Here is a 22,975-nt window from a genome sequence, read left to right as displayed (position 1 = left end):
TTTCATAATCTTTCCAAAACATTTTTTAGAATGAGGCTACGTTTCCCAAAACGTGAGTTATGAAGCTTTTAGCAAAACTCGTAAATAACACAAAAATTATCACGTTTTGACAGTTCTCAAAGGAACACATAGTAAATAAAAGTCTTTGTCTGAGAGGTTAAGAATCACCAATATCGGCTTCAATAATTAAATATTACAATTTTAGGTTTTCAAAAATGAAATATAATTTTTACTATTCTCAAATGGCATTAACAATTAATTTTTCAAAAAGTAATCATGCCCTTGAATATATATTACGATTGTATCTTTAGCATGTGTGTCTAAGTGCGAGGGCTTGTGCAAGCCAATGGATACATTTCGAAGGCTGTGGGCACTGTGAATGGTATAAAATGAATGACTAATTTTGACAATGGCAAAATAATCAATGGTTTTTCTCGTTTTCACATGCAAGGGAGAAAGAGGATGAGGGGTGGGGGTTGGAAATTTATTAGAAAGTTTTTGGGTCCTCCACTTACAAGTTATTATTTACATCATATTACTGAGACCGATGGTGGGGTATGAACTCTCTAAACCCCCCCCCCCCTTATATACATCCTTGTACGGAGATATTGAACAGACAACATGTCTTCCATTCTGCTGGTCTGTATGTGCCCCTTGTGAATACTAAAAATCCTTTCAGCTCATTTCAGGGTGATATTCGAGATTCTTCCAAGACGATGGGACTAACTTGTTCGAATACAGATTGGCGGGAATGCAAACAAAAAAAAAAGAGATCTTCATCAACAAAAGTGCAGCAAGTAATCTAAAGGAGTTGGATGAACTACTGCACAAAACACTTCAACTTGGTGTAACTGAATGTAATAATGTTTATTCAACTCACCCTCTGTTGAGCATCCAAAATCATTTTGCTGAAGAAGGCGAAAACCGGATGGCAAAGCTCCATCAGACGATGCGACAACAGTGTCAACATCGGCAATCTCGGCATTTGGTTGCGTACAAGAGTAGTTGATTCTCCTCCTGTTGTTCGTCAGAGCCAGAGTCACCGACGTTTGTTAAGTATCTAAACCTCCCTAAGTGCATTAAACAGCTCGTTTTCGAAACCACTATCACATGTCTACAGTATCTAATCTGTCACCCATAATCACTCAAATTTATCACGGGCGGCAGTTGTCGGCTGACCACTGAACAATGCAAATTGTGTTAACGTACTTTGAGCTGACGGAGAACCTGTTAATTGTGAATCAATAAAACTAGACAGAGTTTGGTTAAATAATTTAATAATACTAAAAAAGAATTTCGTGATAATTCTCCTAGCACACTTTTGGCAGGTGTTAAAGTTTTCTGAAATGGTACCTCGAGTATCCCTTCCTCAATGCTTCAATAATAATTTATTAACCTCTTTCCTCGTGACAGGAAAATCTAAAAACTAGCTTTATTTATAATTATCAGTAAGAACAGTGGCTCTCTTAGCAGGCACGAGAACACCTCTTTTCTGATAAGGTATACATGAATAAAAAATACTCATAACCTTTGGAAAGCTGTACTCCTGTGACCGAATACTTCGTAGTGAACTGGGAGTATAAATTGGGTGCGGCCCGCCGTACATAGGCTGAGATATTTTTGTAATTTGTACTATCTTACCAGGCATATATTTATAAAAATAATTGTACTCTTCAGGTTCCCCAGAATAGCTATGTATATTCTGAGAAATTATTTTTTCTACCTCATTTTATATACAAAAGTTAAATAAAGAAATCTAAAGATATTTTTTTAATGGTTTTATTAAATTTTCAAGGAGCTAAATAAGTGTCCTTCACAATGAATCTAAAAAATGTAGTAATGCAATTTAAAGAAGACAGATTTCCAGAATGGCAGCGTACTTGCTCTGATAAATATATACGTGGGCAAGTTAAAACGAAGGAAAGAATAATATTAGAGTTATATGTTGTTTCCATACCAAGCAAATAATGGCTTATTTCAGTATAGGAGCATGTTTAACCTCTTAAGGACCACGCCCGAGTATACTCGGGCGGCTATTATGTGCCAGAATTCGGAATTCATACTAAAGAAATTTTTTAATTATTTTTTCACACTATGCACCACAACATCAATATTCAGTCCCATTTTGGGTTTATATAATGGCTTTTATATGAGGATATATATTTTGAGTAAATAAAATTCATTGATAAAAAAAGGTGTTTTTTTTCCATTTTTAATTTTTAAATGATTACTGAAAGGGTTAAGGTACAAAATCTCACGAAAAGAAAGAATGTTTTGACATTGCCGTTAGGCAAGGCTGGCTTCAACGGATAAAGTTTTACATTGCCAAAATGTTAATATGCAGGTATGTAACGTGCTTGATACGTTATTTAATGTTATTTTACCAACAAGTCACGCTTCTAAAAGTTTAAATAAAATAATAAAAAATAGCCATCACGGGATGCCTGGCAGATGTGAAACATCAAAATTGATTTTTATTGAAGGAAGTGAAAATGAATGTAAACAATATATATTTCTGATAATAAAATGATTATTTTATTATTATTAAAATATATACAAAGAAATATATTACAAATTAAAAATTCATCATCATTTAGAATTTTAGTGAGAATAGAATCAAATATAATGCACAGAGTTTTGACTGCCGGGCGGAAAGAGCTGACCGAATGAAGCGTCGTTCTGAGCAAGTTCGTCATCCTGTCTTGCCACGCTTGCTACGCATGAGTCGGTTTTACCTTCCCTGGGTGCCCCAAAAGATTTTTCACTTCAAATATTACCTCATGGTTGCCTAATCAAAAAAGTTTTTAAAATATCCCTAAAATGTAAGAGCTACTACATACACTTAATCACTATGCAGCGGGCGTTTTCGGCGCGATCTCAATTTGCACAAATGTGTAAAGGAGTATGGGTGTTTAGTACTTGTGTTTGTACAAGATCTAGAAGTCACGCGGGAAGACGTAAATATCATCTAATGAGCACTATGGATCTTATTCGCCAGTCTGATTTCCCTAAAAAAAAAATAAACAAAAATATGAAGAAAACAGTATTTTATTAAATAATATTATCATCTTAATTATTGAATAAATATTAAAAATAGCAATAACAGTTTTGGTTAATAATTCAATTGTAAAAGTATCCAGACATGATTAATATGCTTAAATTATTGACAATGTTGACGAAACTTCCCGCCAATATTTTCAGCCCAGTTGCTTTTTCAAGTTTGTGGAAATACAACCGAAAGTGTGCAAATACATTGTTAATGTTTTAATTTACTTTCCGTAACTTTTAACAACCGCGATATAATGCATTTGAGCCCTTACATGTAACATGTCCAGAATCCGAATCAGAGTTACAGTTTTTTTTACAGTTACATAAATGGATATTTTAAAGCTCCCATAGATCTTGATGCAAAATGAAGTTGCTAGATGAAAATAGTTTCATTCAGTCGACTCTTCAAGGTATAGCTTTTAGATCTTCAATTGAATCAAAGAATATCATGGAATCGATATATATGTGAAAAAACATAGTTGACTGGTAGCTACCTAGTGATATTTTATAAAAACATAAATTACTTTTAGTTAAGTGAACAGTTTCTCTGAAATTATAAGATTTGTAAGTAGTTACTGAAATACCTACCTACTTAATAATTTAAAAAACCATAAATATCTAACGCAACAATTTCTTTATTTCAAATAAGGAATTATAGGATTTGTCCAAAGATATGTCAACATCTCAATGACAATTCTTTTTTCAAACTTTTTGCAGGACCAGTAGAAACAGGACGTTGCTACGCTCAGTCACTAAGCTGAACTGCAGATGTAGTAATGATTAATCAATATGTACTTACTATTTCATCTACAGGAAATCCGTAGACCGGAACGGGCTTTTTGTTACTTTTAGGCTCTATTTTATGAATTGTGCGGATATGTCTATTGAGAGTACTCTTCTCGGTGAATCTGAAATTAACACACACATTCGATATCAGTATTAACAACCTAAGTTTAACAGATCAGGGTGGTGACCGCATCATTTGCATCCATCACTCATTGAGTGGAGAGCTGTATCAAGATAATGGTTGGTTGGCTTTTTGTTTTGAGCTTTGAGTTTAGAACTTTGAGTTTAGAACTTTGAGTTTAGAACTTTGAGTTTATATTATTATTTATATGTAATTGTAAATTCTGAATTGTATTCATAAAAGTTTTATTAATAAAAAAAAAAAAATTATATATGTATAAATAATCTCGGCTGTCCAGGAGTTTTCAGTGAGTTTTTTTTTTCAAATTTAAAAATTTTTGTGTGAAGATTTTTCAAAAGAGAACTGAAAACTACATACAAAATTTTAGCTCCAATATTAATAATGTCATATTTTTAATCTTACCACTCTATTGCACTGAAGAGTCACGGACAGCCACTGGTTTGTAATTTTTATTTTATAATTCATAAAACTATTTTAAATACAATTCAGGTTTTACAATTACATATCTTAAGATTTATGCATCTCTTCTATTAGAAGCATTTGCTCGTGGAATAGTGTTTTTGTATTACCTACATATTATACAGGTAGATAAAAATTAAATATATATTGCATGTAAACTGACAATACGAACATCTGATTTAACCTTCATTACCTAAATTTAAAATGGGATAATCTCAAAAGTGTGTGTTGCGGTTTGGTGACTTTTGCCTGAATGGGGATAAAATAATAGACAATGTGTTATTACATTATTTAAAAAAATAATTTAATGTAGATTTTTACTCACTCTTTGTTGCAGATATGACAAACTTCATCTCGGACATGCAGATGAACAGACTTCTGGTGCGCGAGGAGGTTTTGCTTGCTGAGATATGTCTTGTTGCAGCGGGTGCATAGGTAGGGCCTCTCACCGCGGTGGGCCCACATGTGTCTCTGGTACGTCGAGAAGGAATAAAATCCTACAAAAAAACAAACACATTGATTGGACAAACAGCGACCAAATGTTTTTCTCCTTACGGTGATCAATAGCATTGTTAGGGTATTTAACCGCACTGCCAGCATTAGGGTAATCAACTAATTACAGCACCTCAGGATACAGTGACGAATGCTTCATCTTCTAAGGGTTATCAATGGTGTTGTTTAAAATACCGAGTGACAGGAATCGAGCGTGTAACTTTCAGGAGAGCATTTAACCGCCATCATCACAGCTAGCAGATTACAGCACTTCAGGAAACAGTGACGAAATGCATCTTCTTCTAACGGTTATCAATAGTATCATTTCTAACTTTCTGCCAACATCGCAGGCAATTGTTTCTCCACAGGGATAGGCAGAGAGAATATAGTGTACATACCTTGAATGCAGCCCTCCACCTTGCAGTGGAACTTGGTCTCCTGCGTGTGGCGGCGCTCGTGGGCGTTGAGCGTGGAGCGCGCCGCAAACAGGCGGCAGCACACGCGGCACTGGTATGGCTTCTCGCCCGTGTGCGTACGCTCGTGCTGGTGCTTCTTGCCCGACACAGGGAACGCTGTGGTATTTAATATCATTATCAATATATAGACAGATACTTTTCATAATTCAAAAGAATTTTGGTTAAAATTTATTGCATCATACTTGGCAGTGCGAGTATACTTGTACTTCTCATTCAAAGAATCAATGACAAGTAATTGATATGCTCTAATGGGATATTTGATAGATATGAAGTGAGACACATATCAAAAAATTATTGCATCTGCCCGGATGATGGATACTGTAAAGTTGGCCGAAACATTGGCTAAAGAAATAGGAAGCGCGACAAGGCATAATACCCCAAAAATAAATTACAATGAGAGCATGTTAGTTATTTTTCATCATTGAACCATATTGTATTATAGTAGTGATTGTGAGTAACCTTTAGGACAGAAGGAGCACTTAAACCTCTTGTCACCGGTGTGCACGGCGCGCGTGTGGTTGATGAGTGCGCGCTGCTCACGGAACCGGCTGCCGCACACGGTGCACAGGTGGGGCTTTTCGCCTGAAATTTCAATCTATTTATTAATACAAAATAGATTACAAGGAGCAAACGTAAAACCATTTACAATTATTCATCAAAACTTTCCAGGATCTCAAACTAACTAACCATTTCTGTTCAGAGGTAGGCAGAGAGGATTAATAGACTGCCACACAACTCTGTCTTGGCACACACTCCTTGCTTCCTTTACATTCATATATTGTCTCATACATACTTTTATTCTCTTTTCTTTACATGACCCGACTCTAGTACTTGATTCACATAATCGTGCCATAATAATTATTATATACATAATAATAATTTAATTTTTTGTTTGAGTCCCAACTGCTCCCAGGAGCCAGTGAGACTATGACATACTTCTTTCGAGGTATGTTGTGAAGCTGAAGATAGCGGGGTGGGGAAGGAGATAGGAAAGAGGAAGGTGGGGAAGTACCTGGCTATTCAGATCTGCTCACCAAACACGGTTAAATCCATTTCAAACAATTTTTCGATTCTGAATCGTTGTCTTTCACCGGGTGATACTAATTTCTACCATTCTGAAATGTGCCGTCAGTATAATATACTTTATATATTTTTTTAAATTATGATAGTGTCATGACTCTTTAGGCCTCAGCCACGTTTTGTCAGACGCTCAAAGTATTTCCGCTTTGTAATAAAATCCAAATAAATGGAGTATTTCTGAACATATCCAAAAACTAAAAACTGTGTTAGAAAGGTTCTGAATGAAAACAAAAAAAAAATTTAAATGGTACACTTTACGTTTTTTTAAACCAAAATTAGTGATAATTAAATAACAAATAAAACACACTTATTTAATTAGACAAATGTATTACAAACGATTTTTTCAACTATTTAATTGATATAACTATTTATTTATACCCTTTGTACTCTTTTTGTGCAATAAATATTTTTTTTAATTTGAATTTTAGACAAATGTATTACAAACGATTTTGTCAACTATTTAATTAGACAAATGTATTACAAACGATTTTGTCAACTCACTTTTATGTCGTTTTATATGTATAAAAATAATTTATAAAAATCCACAAAGTCTCATATTTTTTTTCAAATTGCGGTTGTTACCTTCGGTTTCATAAAGGTGCACATTTTAATTGTTCTGTGGTTAATTTGTATTTCAATAAGATATTAAGATTTGAATATAAAGCGTGGGTGTTTGCTCTTTCTAACACCATTTAGACCATATTTCTAATTACAACAATAAGGAAGACACAACAATTTCTGTGAGACCATAATATGAGTTGTTCCCAAAAGCAAACAAATTAGCCAAAAGGTTAACATTCACATTATATTTATTCTCATTGCACACCTTTATTCATTGATTAGTCGTTCCTTTGTTAAGGATTTTAGTAAATTTTGTAAATAAACAAATTAAAAAATCACCTGTATGAGATCGCAAGTGATATTTTAGACTTCTACCGCAAGTCAAATCCCTTTTGCAAAGATGGCACCAAAATATCTTATCAAATGAATTTAGATCAGCTTCCGGGGGATTTATTGGTTTGTTCTTTATCTGTAACATAAACAAAATACAATTCAATGAGATATTAACGGAATAGAAAAACCGATCTTTATTTAAGGAGTTGAAGTGATCTGATGAAAAAATTGAACTGAAACTGGCCATTACTTTGGATTTGTTCCTGAAGTCCTGGGTAGACCCAAAATGAACTAAAACTGGTTATTACTTTGGATTTGTTCCTGAAGTCCTGGGTAGACCCAAAATGAACTAAAACTGGTTATTACTTTGGATTTGTTCCTGAAGTCCTGGGTAGACCCAAAATGAACTAAAACTGGTTATTACTTTGGATTTGTTCCTGAAGTCCTGGGTAGACCCAAAATGCACAGAGCACGCCTAACTACGTAGGCAATTGAAATTTTCAAAAATCCCATTAGTATTCATAAAATATGATAGGGATAAGCTCAATAGTTCTTGGTGATTGACAGGTACACCAAAACTAAATGCAGAAAACCACTTAAAATTATACTCTTATGGAATTGGAGCTGGCAACATGGTATTGTATATATATAAACACACACCTCTACACATTTGCTATGATGATGATAACTGTAATGTTGTCTTAAACATTGGCTGAAGAAGGAGGTAGCGCAACGCCTGTAATACCGTATACATATATAATATATGTTTGTTATTACCGTATACATATATATATATATCGACATATTTAATATAAGGATTGTGGGATGTTTAATTTTTTTTTTTTTTTAATTTATTTATTTCATCAAAAAATTACAGAATATATATAATATATCATTAGTAAGTTGTATAATTATATGTCAGTTAGAAACAATGAAATTGTTGGAAGAATAATGTTACAATAATACGGCAGTTTCTAATATAAGAAAAAATATATATGAATGTAAGAGTGTTATATAGAAATGGCATAATATACTATATTTTAGGTTGTGCATAACCTGCCTCACTAGGCGAACCTGTATTGAGGCAGAATTTTTAGTTAATTATTTCTCCATTTAGTCTATGGTTTGCTAATATGTAAATGTTTAATATGGGTTCCCATACAGCAATCCATTATTTTAGGTTACATTATTGTTTACATATTGAAGATACAGATAGAATAAGTTTAAACACAATACATACTATAATAACTCACTGTGACAAGGCATTTGGTTACTTTTCATTATTGTTTGCATTTACACAATACGTATATAGTAAGTTTTAGCACCGTACATACTGCAATAACTGTCAATGACAAGGCGTTTGGGTGAGGGCACTAGTGTAGGCTCGATCATTTGAATAAATCCAAATTTTAACATTTTTTTTAAACTCTTTCCGTGTTTGACTCTCTTTAATATTTTCCGGGAGCATGTTGAAGATCTTTGTGGCAAAGTAGCCAAAGCTACGTTGACCAAAGGTGGAAGAAAGTGCTGGAACTTGCAACATGTCTTTGTTTGAATTACGCGTAAATCTAAAGTTAGTTTTTTTTTCGTAAAGCACATGTTTGTTTTTAAAGAGATGCATGAGGATAGTTTTTACATAGATCTGTCGAACATCAAATACTCTCATTATGTTGAAAATTAAGTTACTGTTTGCAGTTTGAGGAAGTTTGAGAATAATTTTCATAATTGTTTTCTGCGCCTTTTCAACAGGATCTAGAGCTGATGAAGTACCCCCTCCCCATGCAATGATACCATACTCAATGATAGATTGGGTTAATGCAAAATAAATCGTTTTTAGAATTTGTAAGTTAAGGAAGTTCCTTACGGATCTGAAGAAATGTATTGTTTTCCTAATTTTATTCGCAATGATCTGAGTATGTAGATTCCATTTGAGGTATGGGTCAATGGTGAGGCCGAGGTACTTCATCTGTGGAGTTCGCTCTATACAGGGGCACTCATTGCATACATTGGAATTCGTACAGTTATGTATTTTTATGGAGTAATCATCATTAGGTTGGCCTGCAGTATTGATGCTTGAAGTGATATATTTTGTTTTTTTCGTGTTAAGGGTAAGCGTGTTTATATCTAACCATTTTTTAACTAAGTTAATATTTTTTTCAGCTTTTTTTTGTTGCCTTCAAACAGTAAGACAAATATTATTAATATCTGGGATTGTGGGATGGGGAGGTTGTGCATCTTCAATTCTCCGTCCCATGATTTTAACTCAAAAACTATTGCTAAGGATAATATTCAAATGTCACCCGTCACACCCATCAGAGCCACTTTTCAAAAAAATTTCTAAACCTCGATATTCGTCAATTATACATTAAGACTATTTTTATATACATATGGAAAAAAATATCATCAAAAAAACACAACAAAATATTCATACGCGCGTTACTAGTCACACCTAAAGTATGTAATTCCTCCAACAAAAACAGCATTTGCCCAGCGACAATTTTCCTATATTGCTCCCAAGATATTTAATTCACTTAATATAGATACCAGAAAATCGGAAACTGAACATCTTTATATAAAAATATTCAGAATTGGCTATTGGTAAAGGGAAGGAACTATTGCAAAGAATGTCTCGTGTCATTAAATTAAATTAACTGCTCTTTTATTCCATTATATTCATGTGTTTTCTTCTTATTTTTATATCTTTTTTTCTCTTTCTTATTTCTGTATATCCTAACATCTTAACATTGTAATCTAAAGAAATATGGCTACCATAATACGGGCATGTGCCTAGTATGGTGGCTGTAGAAAACAAAAAACTGTAATCGTTTAAATTTTTATGAATAAAGAAACACCAAAAAAAAGTTTGCCTGTGTTCAAGAGATACCTGAATGACATTTTTATGTAGCATATTTAAAGAGCGTTTTTTTGTAGATATGTTGTGAACTTAAAAAAAATTGTTATTTTTGTGTTGATGTTTTAAAAATAAAAACCTTCTGTTGTCACTGTATTATGCAGGAAATCATGTAAAATATGTATAGTGTAAAAGCCCATCAGGGCGTTTAAATTAATAAATAAATACATATTTTATAGTTTTTCCAACATAAAGTTAATACAGGTGTTTTAATAGCAATACTGCTGTCGTAACTAAAAAGACAGTAATTACCGAAATTAGCAGAAATGAGTTGTGTATGGGAAGTTATTGCACAAAGATTTCATTGTTTTTGATGTTATCGCAATATTACCTCTCTTGGTAGGTAAAATCCCAGTATTTGTGTATAAATAAATACGCAGTTCCTACTCTGAAATTACTGCATTTTTACTTACATGTATGAACAAACTGTATTTTCATCTACCAATTAGAAATACATACATATTATCTTTTACTCTACGGCTTAAATAATTTTTTTTTTTCACATTATAACTACAGGGTGGCCACAAAAAACGGATTTCAAAATTCCCTGATAATTCCAGGTTTTCCAGGGCAGTTTCTATATTTTTCCCTGATACATTTTATTTGGTATAAGGACATGTCGTTCAAAATTTTATTTTTGAAACTCGATTTTCATTTGACGGCCGGCATAGTCCAGTGGTAACGCATTGGACTGCCATTCCGAAGGTCGCGGGTTCGAACCCGGCGTGCGCAAATAAATTTTATTTGATTAATTTGTGTTATTTCACAATTAATTAATTAAAATTATATATAGTATATTTGCGGCACGTTCCAGAGTGGAAGATACTACCAGTATCGCCCTGGTGTAAGACCACCATTCAGAATTGAAACGTTGCTCCAAATGGCTTTAGCCGTGTTTAGTGACTAGATCTGAATAGCCAGGTACTTCCTCACCTTCCTCTTTCCCTTCCCCACTTACCTTCAGCCTCACAACATCCCCCAATTGGGGATGCCATAGTCTCACTGGCTCCAGACGGGAGCAGTTGGGACTCTTGTGAGGTATTCACTATAAAAAAAAAAAAATCTACGCCAGAAAATTAGAACAGATACATAAATAAAGGGAATTCCGTCATCTAAAGCATTTATTATTTCCTTGCACCACAATGATCTATTCAAAACAAAATACACTTATTACATATTTATGATATTTCGCCTGAAGACAATTTGTGTACAAATGAAAAGACCAGACAAAAATAGACAAATAAACAAAAATAAGTACAGTAGAACCCCGATAATTCGAAAAAACGCGTAATTCGAAATTTTCGCCAAAAAAATTTCCGCAGAAAAATTTTTTCATACAAAATTTTTTTTAATTCGAAATTCGTTTTAATTCGTAATTCAAAATTTATTTTTGTCCGCGCACGAAAATTTGTTCGTAAATTCGAAAAAATTTGATTTTTGCGTAAATAAATCATAATATTTCGTAAATCTGAATCTAAAAGTCAGCCGTGGCGGTAAAACGCCGAAAAATGTATTTTTATAGTGGTCAAAAACAAATTTATGTGTTTTTATTATAAATTATGATGAGCCACAAAGTGAATGCTTTTTACAATTACGTATTTTTACGTGGTTATACATCGTCCTAATTAGTAGGTATTATTATTTTGTAAATCTGAATCGATTTACACTGGAATGTTGTATTTTTTCAAATTTATTTCGAATATCCGAGTTTGAAGGGCCGAGAAAATACGTTTTACGCGGATATATGTCGTAGTTTTACGAGTTTACACCAAATATCTGTATTTAAAGGGTCGGCCGCGACGAAACTCGGCCGCGAAATTTCGATTTACGCGTAAATGTATCGTATATTTACGAATTTATTTCGAATATTGAATTTAAATGGCCCGCTGCGACGGAAATCGGCCGCGAAATCTCGATTTACGCGTAAATATATCGTATTTTTACGAATTTATTTCGAATATCTGAATTTTAAAGGGCCCGCCGCGACGGAAATCGGACGCGAAATTTCAATTTTGCGGAAATATATCGTATTTTTACTAACTTTAATTCGAATATCCGAGTTAAAAAATACGGCGCGACGGAAATCGGCCGAAAAATTTCGACTCACGCCGAAATATGACATATTTTTACGAATTTACTTCAAATATCTGAACTTAAAAGGCCGGCCGCGACGAAAAACTGCAGATAAAATTCGATTTACGCGGAAATATTTCATATTTTTACGAATTTACATCAAATATCTTAATTTAAAGGGTCGGCCGCGACGGAAATCGGCCGCGCATTCTCGATTTACACGGAAATATATCGTATTTTTGCGAATTTTTTTCAAATCTGAATTTTAAGAGCCGGCCGCGTCGGAATACGGCCGCGAATTCTCGTTTAACGCGGAAATATATCGTATTTTTACGAATTTAAATTCAGATATTTGAAATAATGGGCCGGCTGCGACGGAAAATTACCGCGAAATCTCGATTTACGCGGAAATATATCGTATTTTTACGAATATCTCAATTTAAAGGGTAGGCCGCGACCGAAATCGGCAGCGAAATCTCGATTTACGCGTAAAAATATAGCATTTTTACGAATTTATTGCGAATATCTGAATTTAAAGGGCCCGCCGCTACGGTAATCGGCCGCGAAAATAAAGAAATAATTGGTATTAATACGAATTTACAACTAAAATACCACCCGGATTTGAAGAGGCGGCCGAGAAAATCGATTTTCGGCGTATTTTTTTTTTTTTTTTTAATAAAAATTCGAATTACGTGGGAATTCGTTAATTCGAAATTTGATTTTTGATGTCCCGTGGATTTCGAATTAACGAGGTTCTACTGTATTGACACTTTGTAAAAATGTTGATAATGATGATCTTTAAATTTTATTACGACCGTACTGGGTGTCCGACCCTTTTGACACTTTGTTGTAACTTTGCTAGCTTTTTCTTTACAGATTTCGCACCTACATAGTATAGGGTAAAAACCAAGGCGGGTTGTTTACGACATGATTGTGTTGGAAGGGCTATTTACGAAAATAATAATAAAAAAATAACTACTTATCTAGTTTGTCTTTGTCGGCATATCTTTTGTTACACACGCCGCAAGTAAAAGTAATAAAACACAACTTTGGGACTTCACAAATCGTAAATAACGAATTTCGTTTTATTTTTGGAATTCCCTGATATTTTAAGAATATTTTAAAATTCCCTGACATTTCCCTGATAATTCCCGGTTCGGTAAAATTCCCTGATAATTCCCGGTTTTCCCGGTTTTCCAGGTCTGTGGCCACCCTGAACTAATCAATTAATTATTGTACTAGAATTTTCAGATAACAACCACTGCAATAACCACCACCGCAACCACCACAACAACCCCCACAATAACAACCACAACCACCAAACAAATACCATCAAAACAACCACCACAATGACCACAGCTACAACCACCACAATAACCATCACCACAACCCAAACAATCACCTGAATAACCACCTCCATAAACACCACCACAGTCACCAAACAACAACAACCACCACCACTACCACAACCGCCAAACAACCACAACACCACCACAACCACTAAATTACAGCCACCACAAAAAGCACAACAAACACCACAACAATATCTTCGTGGGTTATGCCTAAATACTATAAAGAATAAGTTTTAGATGTTTTGTAAAGTGTTCTTAATGTCATAGAAATTGAAACATTACTTGAAATGACTTTAGACGTGTTTGGTGGTTAGGTTAGGTTCCCAAAGTTCTCATCCCATTTCTTTCCTCTCCCCGCTCCTTTGGCCTCACAACATACTCCGATCAGTGAAGCCATAATCTTACTGGCTGGGAGTAGTTGCAACTCTTTTGACATATTCTCTTTATACTGCTTTTTCACTTACTTACAGGCACGAGCGTTAAAGTAAAAACAGAAAATTGCATATTTCCAACAGATATTATTATATTTTACAAACTTTTTAAAACAGATAATATTGAACAAAAGTGTATATATAATATAATAAGTGTTTTGGCAAAAAATTAATACCTTGCCATAGTAAGTATGAATATGCTAAAAGATTGAACAAAACTGCAAAACTTTGACACCTGATTCTGAGGAATGACTCCCATGTGAATTACTGTGTATTTACTTACCACGGCAGAATACCAGGTGATTTTTATCTATGGCCATCTGCAGCAGGACAAATATCTAAATATGTTATGTATAAATGTATATACATAATTATGATTTGAGATTTTCATGGCCAAAAGTTACAGTGATTTATTTTTGGGGTATTATGCCGTGTTACGCTACCTCCTTTTCTAGACAACGTTTCAGACAACATTACATGACCATCATCAGGGCATATGTGATTATATAAAATTATTTTCATATGTAATGCTAATTTATAAAGTAGTTGCAGTTGTACGTCAGAAACAGTATTATGTACAACTAAAATAATTTATTGCCTTTATAAAAAATCTTACCCCAATTTTGAGTTTGGAAATGACTGCAACTTCTTCATTTGGGTTTCCACAGCACTCGTGTCTACGCCACCCTTCTATTCCTTCACACCTGGAATTAACATTACATACAACAATGATTATAGATATTAACCTAATCGTACATGTGAAGCACACAAAGCAAAAAGAGAATACATATCACAAACGTTAAATCAAACATATCACTGTTTTACTATATATATATATTTTTTTACATTAGCTCATCTTTGGGGATGCTGTGTGGAGGGAGGGCGGAGAATTTTTTGGAAGTAAAAAGGTATGAGGGGTGGATAGGAATCTGGAGGTCTGTCCAGGAGTGACGGACGTATGGATCCATCCCTCGAGAGTCCGGCTGGAGAGGTCAAAAGGTCTCCCTCAACCAGTCTCTCCCATTCCGGCCCGCCACGCAGTAGGTGGGCAAATGCATCCGCCGCCAAGACCTAGGCAAACCTCACCCCGTGAACCCAGCCACCCCTACTAAGTCACCAAACATAGCGAAGTCACTTGTGGTACCTATGGCAGAGGTGTTGGTTATCCAATAAATTAATCCTGGGGCGAATTGTGTACTACTAAAATGTGTAATACTAGTTCCAGTGAGAGGTTTTACGTGATGTCATTATTCTAGTATCTTCTGTCTTTTTTTGTTTTCATATAAGACGCGCGAGACGTCGATGACGTGCGTACGAGCCCTCGCTGGGACTGGGATGCGTGGATCTTACCTGTTTTTACATTTCTTGCATCGGAAATAGAAATGCATCTGACGGTGTAATTTTACATCCTCTTTGGTGGCAGCAGTGGCAGTGCACATGCCGCAAGAAAAACTGTCTGCAACATCCTGCAAACCAACAAACGTAACTGACTAAACGTAAATAGTGAAAGCCTCACACATTGATAAATATTCTGAAAGTGATTTGAATCTATATAATTCTTTTATAAATATAAATGTCTGTTAAAAACTGTTGGCTGTCATAGGAAAATCGCTTATTTATTCTGTAAGCATAAATAGCTTGTAGTAGGAGCTACATATAATATATGCAAGCAGAAGAGTGCCAAATCACAGTCAAATCTATTCAAAGCAAAGTAAAAATTCATAGAGGTAAATTGAAATACTCATACCTTTATTGAATTGTTAACTTTTGAAGGTTGATTAAGTTTCTTACTTTCCTTTGTTAATGTTAATGCATCAGAACATTTTTTCTTTATATTTCTTTTGGATGCAACCTGCAATAATAAGGAGAAATATTCTAACATTCATAAATTATTATTTTGATCAACCAGCTTGCAAAAGATGTAAAACGTATTACAGTTAAGCAGGAAGTCGCTACATCAGTTATCGAAGGTAATCTGTTCCTTAAGTACTTAATGGCGCTTTTCTTAAACATACATACCTGTATTTGGTAGGTTTAGTTAATCAGTAAGAACTGAAGATTTGGTTGTTAAAATTAAACATAGCAATTCCTTGAAATAAATCAATAAAACAATAAAAGCCAAACTCAATGACATTATAAATTATAGAGATGTTGTGGAAATCTCAAAAGTGGCAAGCCAAAGATATGGTGATTGCCAAACATCGCTATAGTATTAATCTATCACACAGCGCCAAAAGTGGCAAGCCAAAGATATGGTGATTGGCAAACATCGCTATAGTATTAATCTATCACACAGCGCCAAAAGTGGCAAGCCAAAGATATGGTGATTGCCAAACATCGCTATAGTATTAATCTATCACACAGCGAAGTGGCAAGCCAAAGATATGGTGATTGCCAGACATCGCTATAGTATTAAACTATCACACAGCGCCAAAAGTGGCAAGCCAAAGATATGACGATTGCCAAACATCGCTATAGTATTAAACTATCACACAGCGCCAAAAGTGGCAAGCCAAAGATATGGTGATTGCCAAACATCGCTATAATATTAATCTATCACACAGCGCCAAAAGTGGCAAGCCAAAGATATGGTGATTGCCAAACATCGCTATAGTATTAATCTATCACACAGCGCCAAAAGTGGCAAGCCAAAGATATGGTGATTGCCAAACATCGCTATAGTATTAATCTATCACACAGCGCCAAAAGTGGCAAGCCAAAGATATGGTGATTGCCAAACATCGCTATAGTATTAAACTATCACACAGCGCCAAAAGTGGCAAGCCAAAGATATGTTGATTGCCAAACATCGCTATAGTATTAATCTATCACACAGCGCCAAAAGTGGCAAGCCAAAGATATGGTGATTGCCAAACATCGCTATAGTATTAATCTATCACACAGCGTCAAAAGTGGCAAGCCAAAGATATGGTGATTGCCAAACATCGCTATAGTATTAATCTATCACACAGCGCCAAAATGCTCTCGTTTGGGATGAGAAAATGTTTCTATTAACGTCAAACATAGTAAAAGCCATGGAATAACATTTCATTCGTAAATACACCCTCACTTCTGCTTGGAAGAAGCTTTGGCCAAAGAGCATTGTCGAATGTGATTTTGAGGGGTTTGAAACTGTACCCGGGGAGTCTACAGTCAAGAGATTGTGTCTTTGGCCAATACCAAGGGACTGGAGATGGATAACAACAATATTGATGAGCTTGTGGAAGAGCACAGTCAATAGCTGACCACCGAAGAGCTTATAAAGTTGCATTGTGTTTCACAGCAAGAAGTTATGGAAGAGAGTTTGTTAGTTTGTTAAAAATAAAATTAAAATGAATAATCTTTTGGCATGGAGAGCATTTGCTTAATGAGTGTTTCACATAACAAGTAAGATTCTGGAACGAATTAAACTTGTTATGAGAGGTTCCAATTATTCCGATTGTTTCCCTAAAATTTTTAGAGCCAATAGAGAGAGTGAGATAGCAAACATAACGACACATACGCATAAGGACAACAAGGCAGAAAGTCGTCTCATACAGCTCACAGTTCCGTATTAATCTTAGTGTAAGCGAGTAAGCGTAGTGTCACCTCAATCACAATCATTACAATGTAGCATTCGACGCAACTTTTAAGTATGTAAATGCTTTTCGGACCTATATTTATTTCGTTCATACCTACATATTCTTCGTTTGTCTATCTTTGGCGTATATGACCTAAGTTTGAATTAAGAATGTACTGGAAATGTCTAATACTAAAAGACATTGTGCATTTTTGGAATAAAGTGGAAATACATTGAGAACGACAGTACCTTTGTGGATGTTTGGGATTTTGGTGGCCTTGGAAGTTTTGGAATTAATATCAGGGGGAGGTCATCGTCCGAACTTATGGATAAATTATTTCTGAAAAAAAAAATCATGTTACTTTAATCAAAATTTTATAAGTCCGGAGTATCTGGGTGACTCCAGCAGAATTATACAGAGAAAGATTTTTACTACACGAATGTGGCAGAAGAAGGGTTCTAGTGGCTAATTATGCGGTGATGTTGACCAAACCTAAACTGATTCACTATGCCCGATTTAGCCCATGGGCTGTCGGAAGCGGTCAATTAAACTAAACTCTAGCGGAGAATCTCAGAAACAGTTGAAACATTAACAATGGCAGCTTTAACTATGCTATAATAATATTTATATAACTTGATTCTATTGGACAGTATCAGGATCTGAACTATCTTTAACATTTGACCGACTAACAATCACTGGCTGGGGGAGCACAGAGCATAAACCACCACACAACTCTGCCGTGTCTGTGGCAATTGCTAAACGAGTGCGAGCAAGTATTAAGTAATAGTTGAACGTTAATGCAAAGGACCCAAATATTATTACGGTCACAATTGATACCGATTGCCCTTTTGACTGGGAATTGCCTCAAACTCTAAGAGTGCAGTGTGAGGACAGGTCTAATTAAATTCTTGCAATGTCTTGTACGTACACTTCTGTTATTGTGACTTTTTACATAATCCGGATCAAGTGCTTGAATCACTTCAGTCGGTCCATGTCTATAACGGGCATCCCTGAAGTCTTCTACCATTCACTTTTGAATCATATATTTTCCTTACCATCCTTTCTCCATTCATCCGCTCCACATCTCCAAGCCATCTTCATCGTGCATGTCTTTCTTGTGATCTTGTGACATTAAATTTGAAGCACGGCCAAATATGGTTACGAAGAATGTTATTGACTCCCAGTCTTCTTTGCCAGTTCCCCGCCTCACTGCCATACCATTACAAGTTACATGCCTCACTGCCATACTTTCACTAGTTACATGCCTCACTGCCAGTTTGCCAAATTGCTTTGCTGCTATACATCAGGGTCAGAATTTAATATTTCTTTATGTAAATTTGATCAAGCTCATCCTTACTGCGATGATTTCATATCGTCTGTGTCAATGGAGTCGTCCAATATGTCGTCTTTTGCAGAGCACAACAGATGTAATTGATCTTCTGAATAATGGGGGGTGGTGGCCAGCGCGTAGTTGCCCTCCGCATCCAGCGAGTCCCTCCACTGCAGGAGGATTCTGTGGGCCATTTGGCAGCCCTCCCTGAAGGAGTAGGCGCGCTGCACGGAGGCCACACACTCTGGGCACAGCAGACCCGGGAGCCCATCTTGGTGAGATATCTGAAAACACAATACATTCACCATTGTCAAAACTGATTAAAAACATTACAATTCTAGTGGCAGGAGTTAGCTACTACCAATGGCAGCTACTGCTACGACGTGCTCTATAGAAATCTCACTACCTGAAGAATATATTAAATTTCTCAAACAAAAATGTTCGTGGACATAATACCAATGTGTAATTATATTAAAAATAATGCAAAATTTTGCAAAATTATCATCGAACTTAATTTAAACGCGCGTGATTCTGCAGTCTGAAACCATGTAACTTTCTTGAACTAAAACAAACAATCCAATAATATTCGTAAGAGGATTTAAAGGTTTGTCCCCGAGTCTCGAATTGCCTAAGATCGAGAAAAAATCCAAGAAATGTATCGAAATGCAGAGCCACCTGGGATTATCACCATGAGAAATGAAAAATGCATCAAAGGACTCTGATTCGCGTCGCTAGTAAGCTCCAAGACATAGTGTGAAGCGGTCGCCTGCTGTCGCGATATCCCATGTGTGCACTGAGAAATGCATCAAAGGACTCTGATTCGCGTCGCTAGTAAGCTCCAAGACATAGTGTGAAGCGGTCGCCTGCTGTCGCGATATCCCACGTGCGCACTGAGAAATGCATCAAAGGACTCTGATTCGCGTCGCTAGTAAGCTCCAAGACATAGTGTGAAGCGGTCGCCTGCTGTCGCGATATCCCATGTGTGCACTGAGAAATGCATCAAAGGACTCTGATTCGCGTCGCTAGTAAGCTCCAAGACATAGTGTGAAGCGGTCGCCTGCTGTCGCGATATCCCACGTGCGCACTGAGAAATGCATCAAAGGACTCTGATTCGCGTCGCTAGTAAGCTCCAAGACATAGTGTGAAGCGGTCGCCTGCTGTCGCGATATCCCACGTGCGCACTGAGAAATGCATCAAAGGACTCTGATTCGCGTCGCTAGTAAGCTCCAAGACATAGTGTGAGGCGGTCACCTGTCGTCTCGGTATCTTATCAAAATTCAAGCTTGAAAATGATTCGAAACAAATCGTTATATTACATTTTTGCATAAGTTAATTGCTTTTATGTTTAAAAAATGTAATTATTTTGGTTGATTATTTATTTTAGACAAAGCATCGCCAATTTCTTGTTGTAGTAGGTTTCGGGAATATCTGGTGGATGTTTCTGTGCCTGAGCTGGTCACTCAATGGGAGACATGAGCACGATAATGGGAGACATGTTGGGATTATTGCTCCAATGCAATCATTATGATTATTTTAACTACTTATCGAATTCCGCTGCATGCAAAAGCTTTTTAAAAAAACAACATTTGATTGTAAGTTAAATATCTAATGGATAGAACTATTTAGGTCGAGGGTTTAAGTAAATATGCACAAAGTAAGTGTTCAGGGTATGGTTTGGGTTATTTTAATAATTTATGCGTATTTAGTAACCGTAAAACAAAACTTTGATTCACCACATAATTAGTTACTTCTTATAGAAATTAAGTTAAAACAAATGCTATCTGTTTTGCGTACTAAGCGGAATTCGACAAGTTTAGTAACAACACAAACTCACCTCGATCCCAGTGCAGATCGCCAGCGAATTACTCAGTCCGTTGTCACCCGAGAATATGGGTTCCATTCGCCCTGCACTAGAGCCCAAGCAAGCCCTGCAGAGTTTGGCAATGCTGTCTTGGTTCAACACGACGTTGTTAAACACTGCCATTTTGTTGTTTTATGTATTAACCGTCTCACATGCGTGCAATAATGTTATTTAACAAATGCCAAACGAGAAGAAGTCCGAGCGTCACTCCCGCAAAGGGAAGAAGCGATCCGGGAGGCTGTGGGTTACTAATCCTCAAGGGCTGCTCCAAGAAAACACATCTTTTTTCGGTTAAGTTTAACTAAAATGACATATTTTATCTGATTATTTAACACGTTTTGTTGTTGTTGTGGCAAGCCAATGAAGCAAGCTGTCAAAATTCAAACCATAGATAAAAATGAATTGAAAAATTAAAATATATATTGAAAAGAATGAAAAGTAAGTGTGTAATGTTTATATTATTTTCGTATTTTCTACACTTTCTCTGCTTTAAATTATATTTAAAAATATATTAATTATTTAACTCGTTGCATTAGCAGCAACGGTTCTATAAATATGTTTTTGTTTATAAATTTGTTGACATAAATATAGTTACGAACGAAAATGCCTTTGATGATTTTCAAACTACAAAAAATACCGTAATATTTAATATATATTTCTTACAATCAAAAAGATTAGATTTTAAGAAACACAAACATTTAAAAAGAAATGTATTTGGAGTATTCGTGTATTACAAATTTGGATATGGCCGCTTAGCGTAATTTTTGTTTGAATTTTATTTATAGTAGGATCCACAAAATAAAAAGTGCCACACTATCCAATATGGTGAATTTATTTCTATTGATTTCGGATTTTTTTTAATGTTTTGATTGATGAAAACGGAATCCAGTTTAATCGCATAGTTTTAAAGGTTACTTCCCCATGTATATTCTGCGGTGGGCAACATCTAATATACCATGGAATGCATAACCACCGCAGTGACGCCAAGTGGCGCGATGTCGAATTTTCGTTTAAATTTCTGCGGGAAAGGTTAATAAAGTGCGTGATATATTTAGGAAAGGTTAGTTGACACAGTACTCACACAGATGCATAACTTATATGCAGCGTGTTTCGTTTAAACTTAATAAATAAAAAACAAATAATGATTATTATTATTTCCCAATTCAGATTTTGAAGCCAAAACGTGTTGAAGTAGGTTTTCCAGAATGTTTTTGTTGATCGACAAATACATTCAATGCTAAGTTTCTTTACAGCAGCCAACTCTCGTTACGTTACCTATAACATGACTTGGTTTTGGGTTTAATATCGACGGGGAACATGATATTCCACAAAACATGTCAAACACGCCGAAAAACCAAGGATAATACCTAATAGGCGCTGATAATACCTAGCACCGTTATTCGAAAGTTAAAATTATTTAAAAAACAACCACATTTGTAAAAGTACAAAATACGTATTTTTCTAATAACACTTCCATTCAAGTAAATTATAGTAAGAAGCAACTATTTAAGGAGATAAATATGCTTACAATAGTTATTTTGTTCAGATCGACATTAATATTTTACGTCTTTTGTTAGGCGGCCATCTTTATTTTTTACGTTATAACTTATAATTTTTAATAAAAGGCATTTGAGATATCCAAGGGAAATTAGGGGGAGGACTGAAATGGGGGATGAGGATAGCAAAAATATTTGTAATTATAAATATTCCGTGTGATTTCAAAATAGTCAATTCAAAATGGTTCCACGGGACCAGGTGGAAATCGGATGGAGTCAAGTCCGGGCTGTTCGGGGGACGGAGGCAGATTTTCAAATGTCCACTCACATGACAATGTGGATTGGGGCCCAGCACTTTAAATGTCCACTCACATGACAAAGTGACGATGAATATCTTCTAAATAGGTATTCTTATGATCTTTCCCAGGCGGTCGAGTTTTATGCAGAAGGGATTTTGCAAATAGGTTGGATTTAAATGGTGACCATGTTGAAAAATATAAGAAAGCAATAGTTTGCAGCTATAGCACATTCACACTTAACCTTCGATTCTCGTCCTGGCAACTGTTTGTCAAATATTATGTTGA

At 35.4% G+C, this 22,975-nt stretch overlaps 1 protein-coding gene across 1 annotated transcript; it reads right to left on the bottom strand.

Moving 5' to 3' along the window:
* Positions 1 to 894: 894 nt before the first annotated feature.
* On the bottom strand, positions 895 to 21,262 carry LOC149409484 (uncharacterized). Its single transcript, XM_089649824.1, has 12 exons — positions 20,869 to 21,262; positions 19,062 to 19,318; positions 17,953 to 18,043; positions 15,892 to 15,996; positions 15,495 to 15,610; positions 14,761 to 14,848; positions 7,384 to 7,513; positions 5,863 to 5,985; positions 5,326 to 5,499; positions 4,761 to 4,932; positions 3,848 to 3,956; positions 895 to 3,008 (listed from the first exon to the last, which is right to left on the bottom strand). The coding sequence occupies exons 1-12, from the start codon at positions 21,016 to 21,018 to the stop codon at positions 2,988 to 2,990; spliced, it is 1,536 nt and encodes a 511-aa protein (XP_089505950.1). The 5' UTR covers positions 21,019 to 21,262; the 3' UTR covers positions 895 to 2,987.
* Positions 21,263 to 22,975: the final 1,713 nt, after the last annotated feature.

The sequence above is a fragment of the Hesperophylax consimilis genome, chromosome 31 (assembly GCF_061612785.1).
Source record: "Hesperophylax consimilis isolate HC1 chromosome 31, BYU_Hcon_1.0, whole genome shotgun sequence".
In the NCBI taxonomy this organism is placed as follows: Eukaryota; Metazoa; Arthropoda; class Insecta; order Trichoptera; family Limnephilidae; genus Hesperophylax; species Hesperophylax consimilis.
Note: the sequence above shows the minus strand (reverse complement) of the source record. Positions and strands in the feature narration are given on the sequence as shown.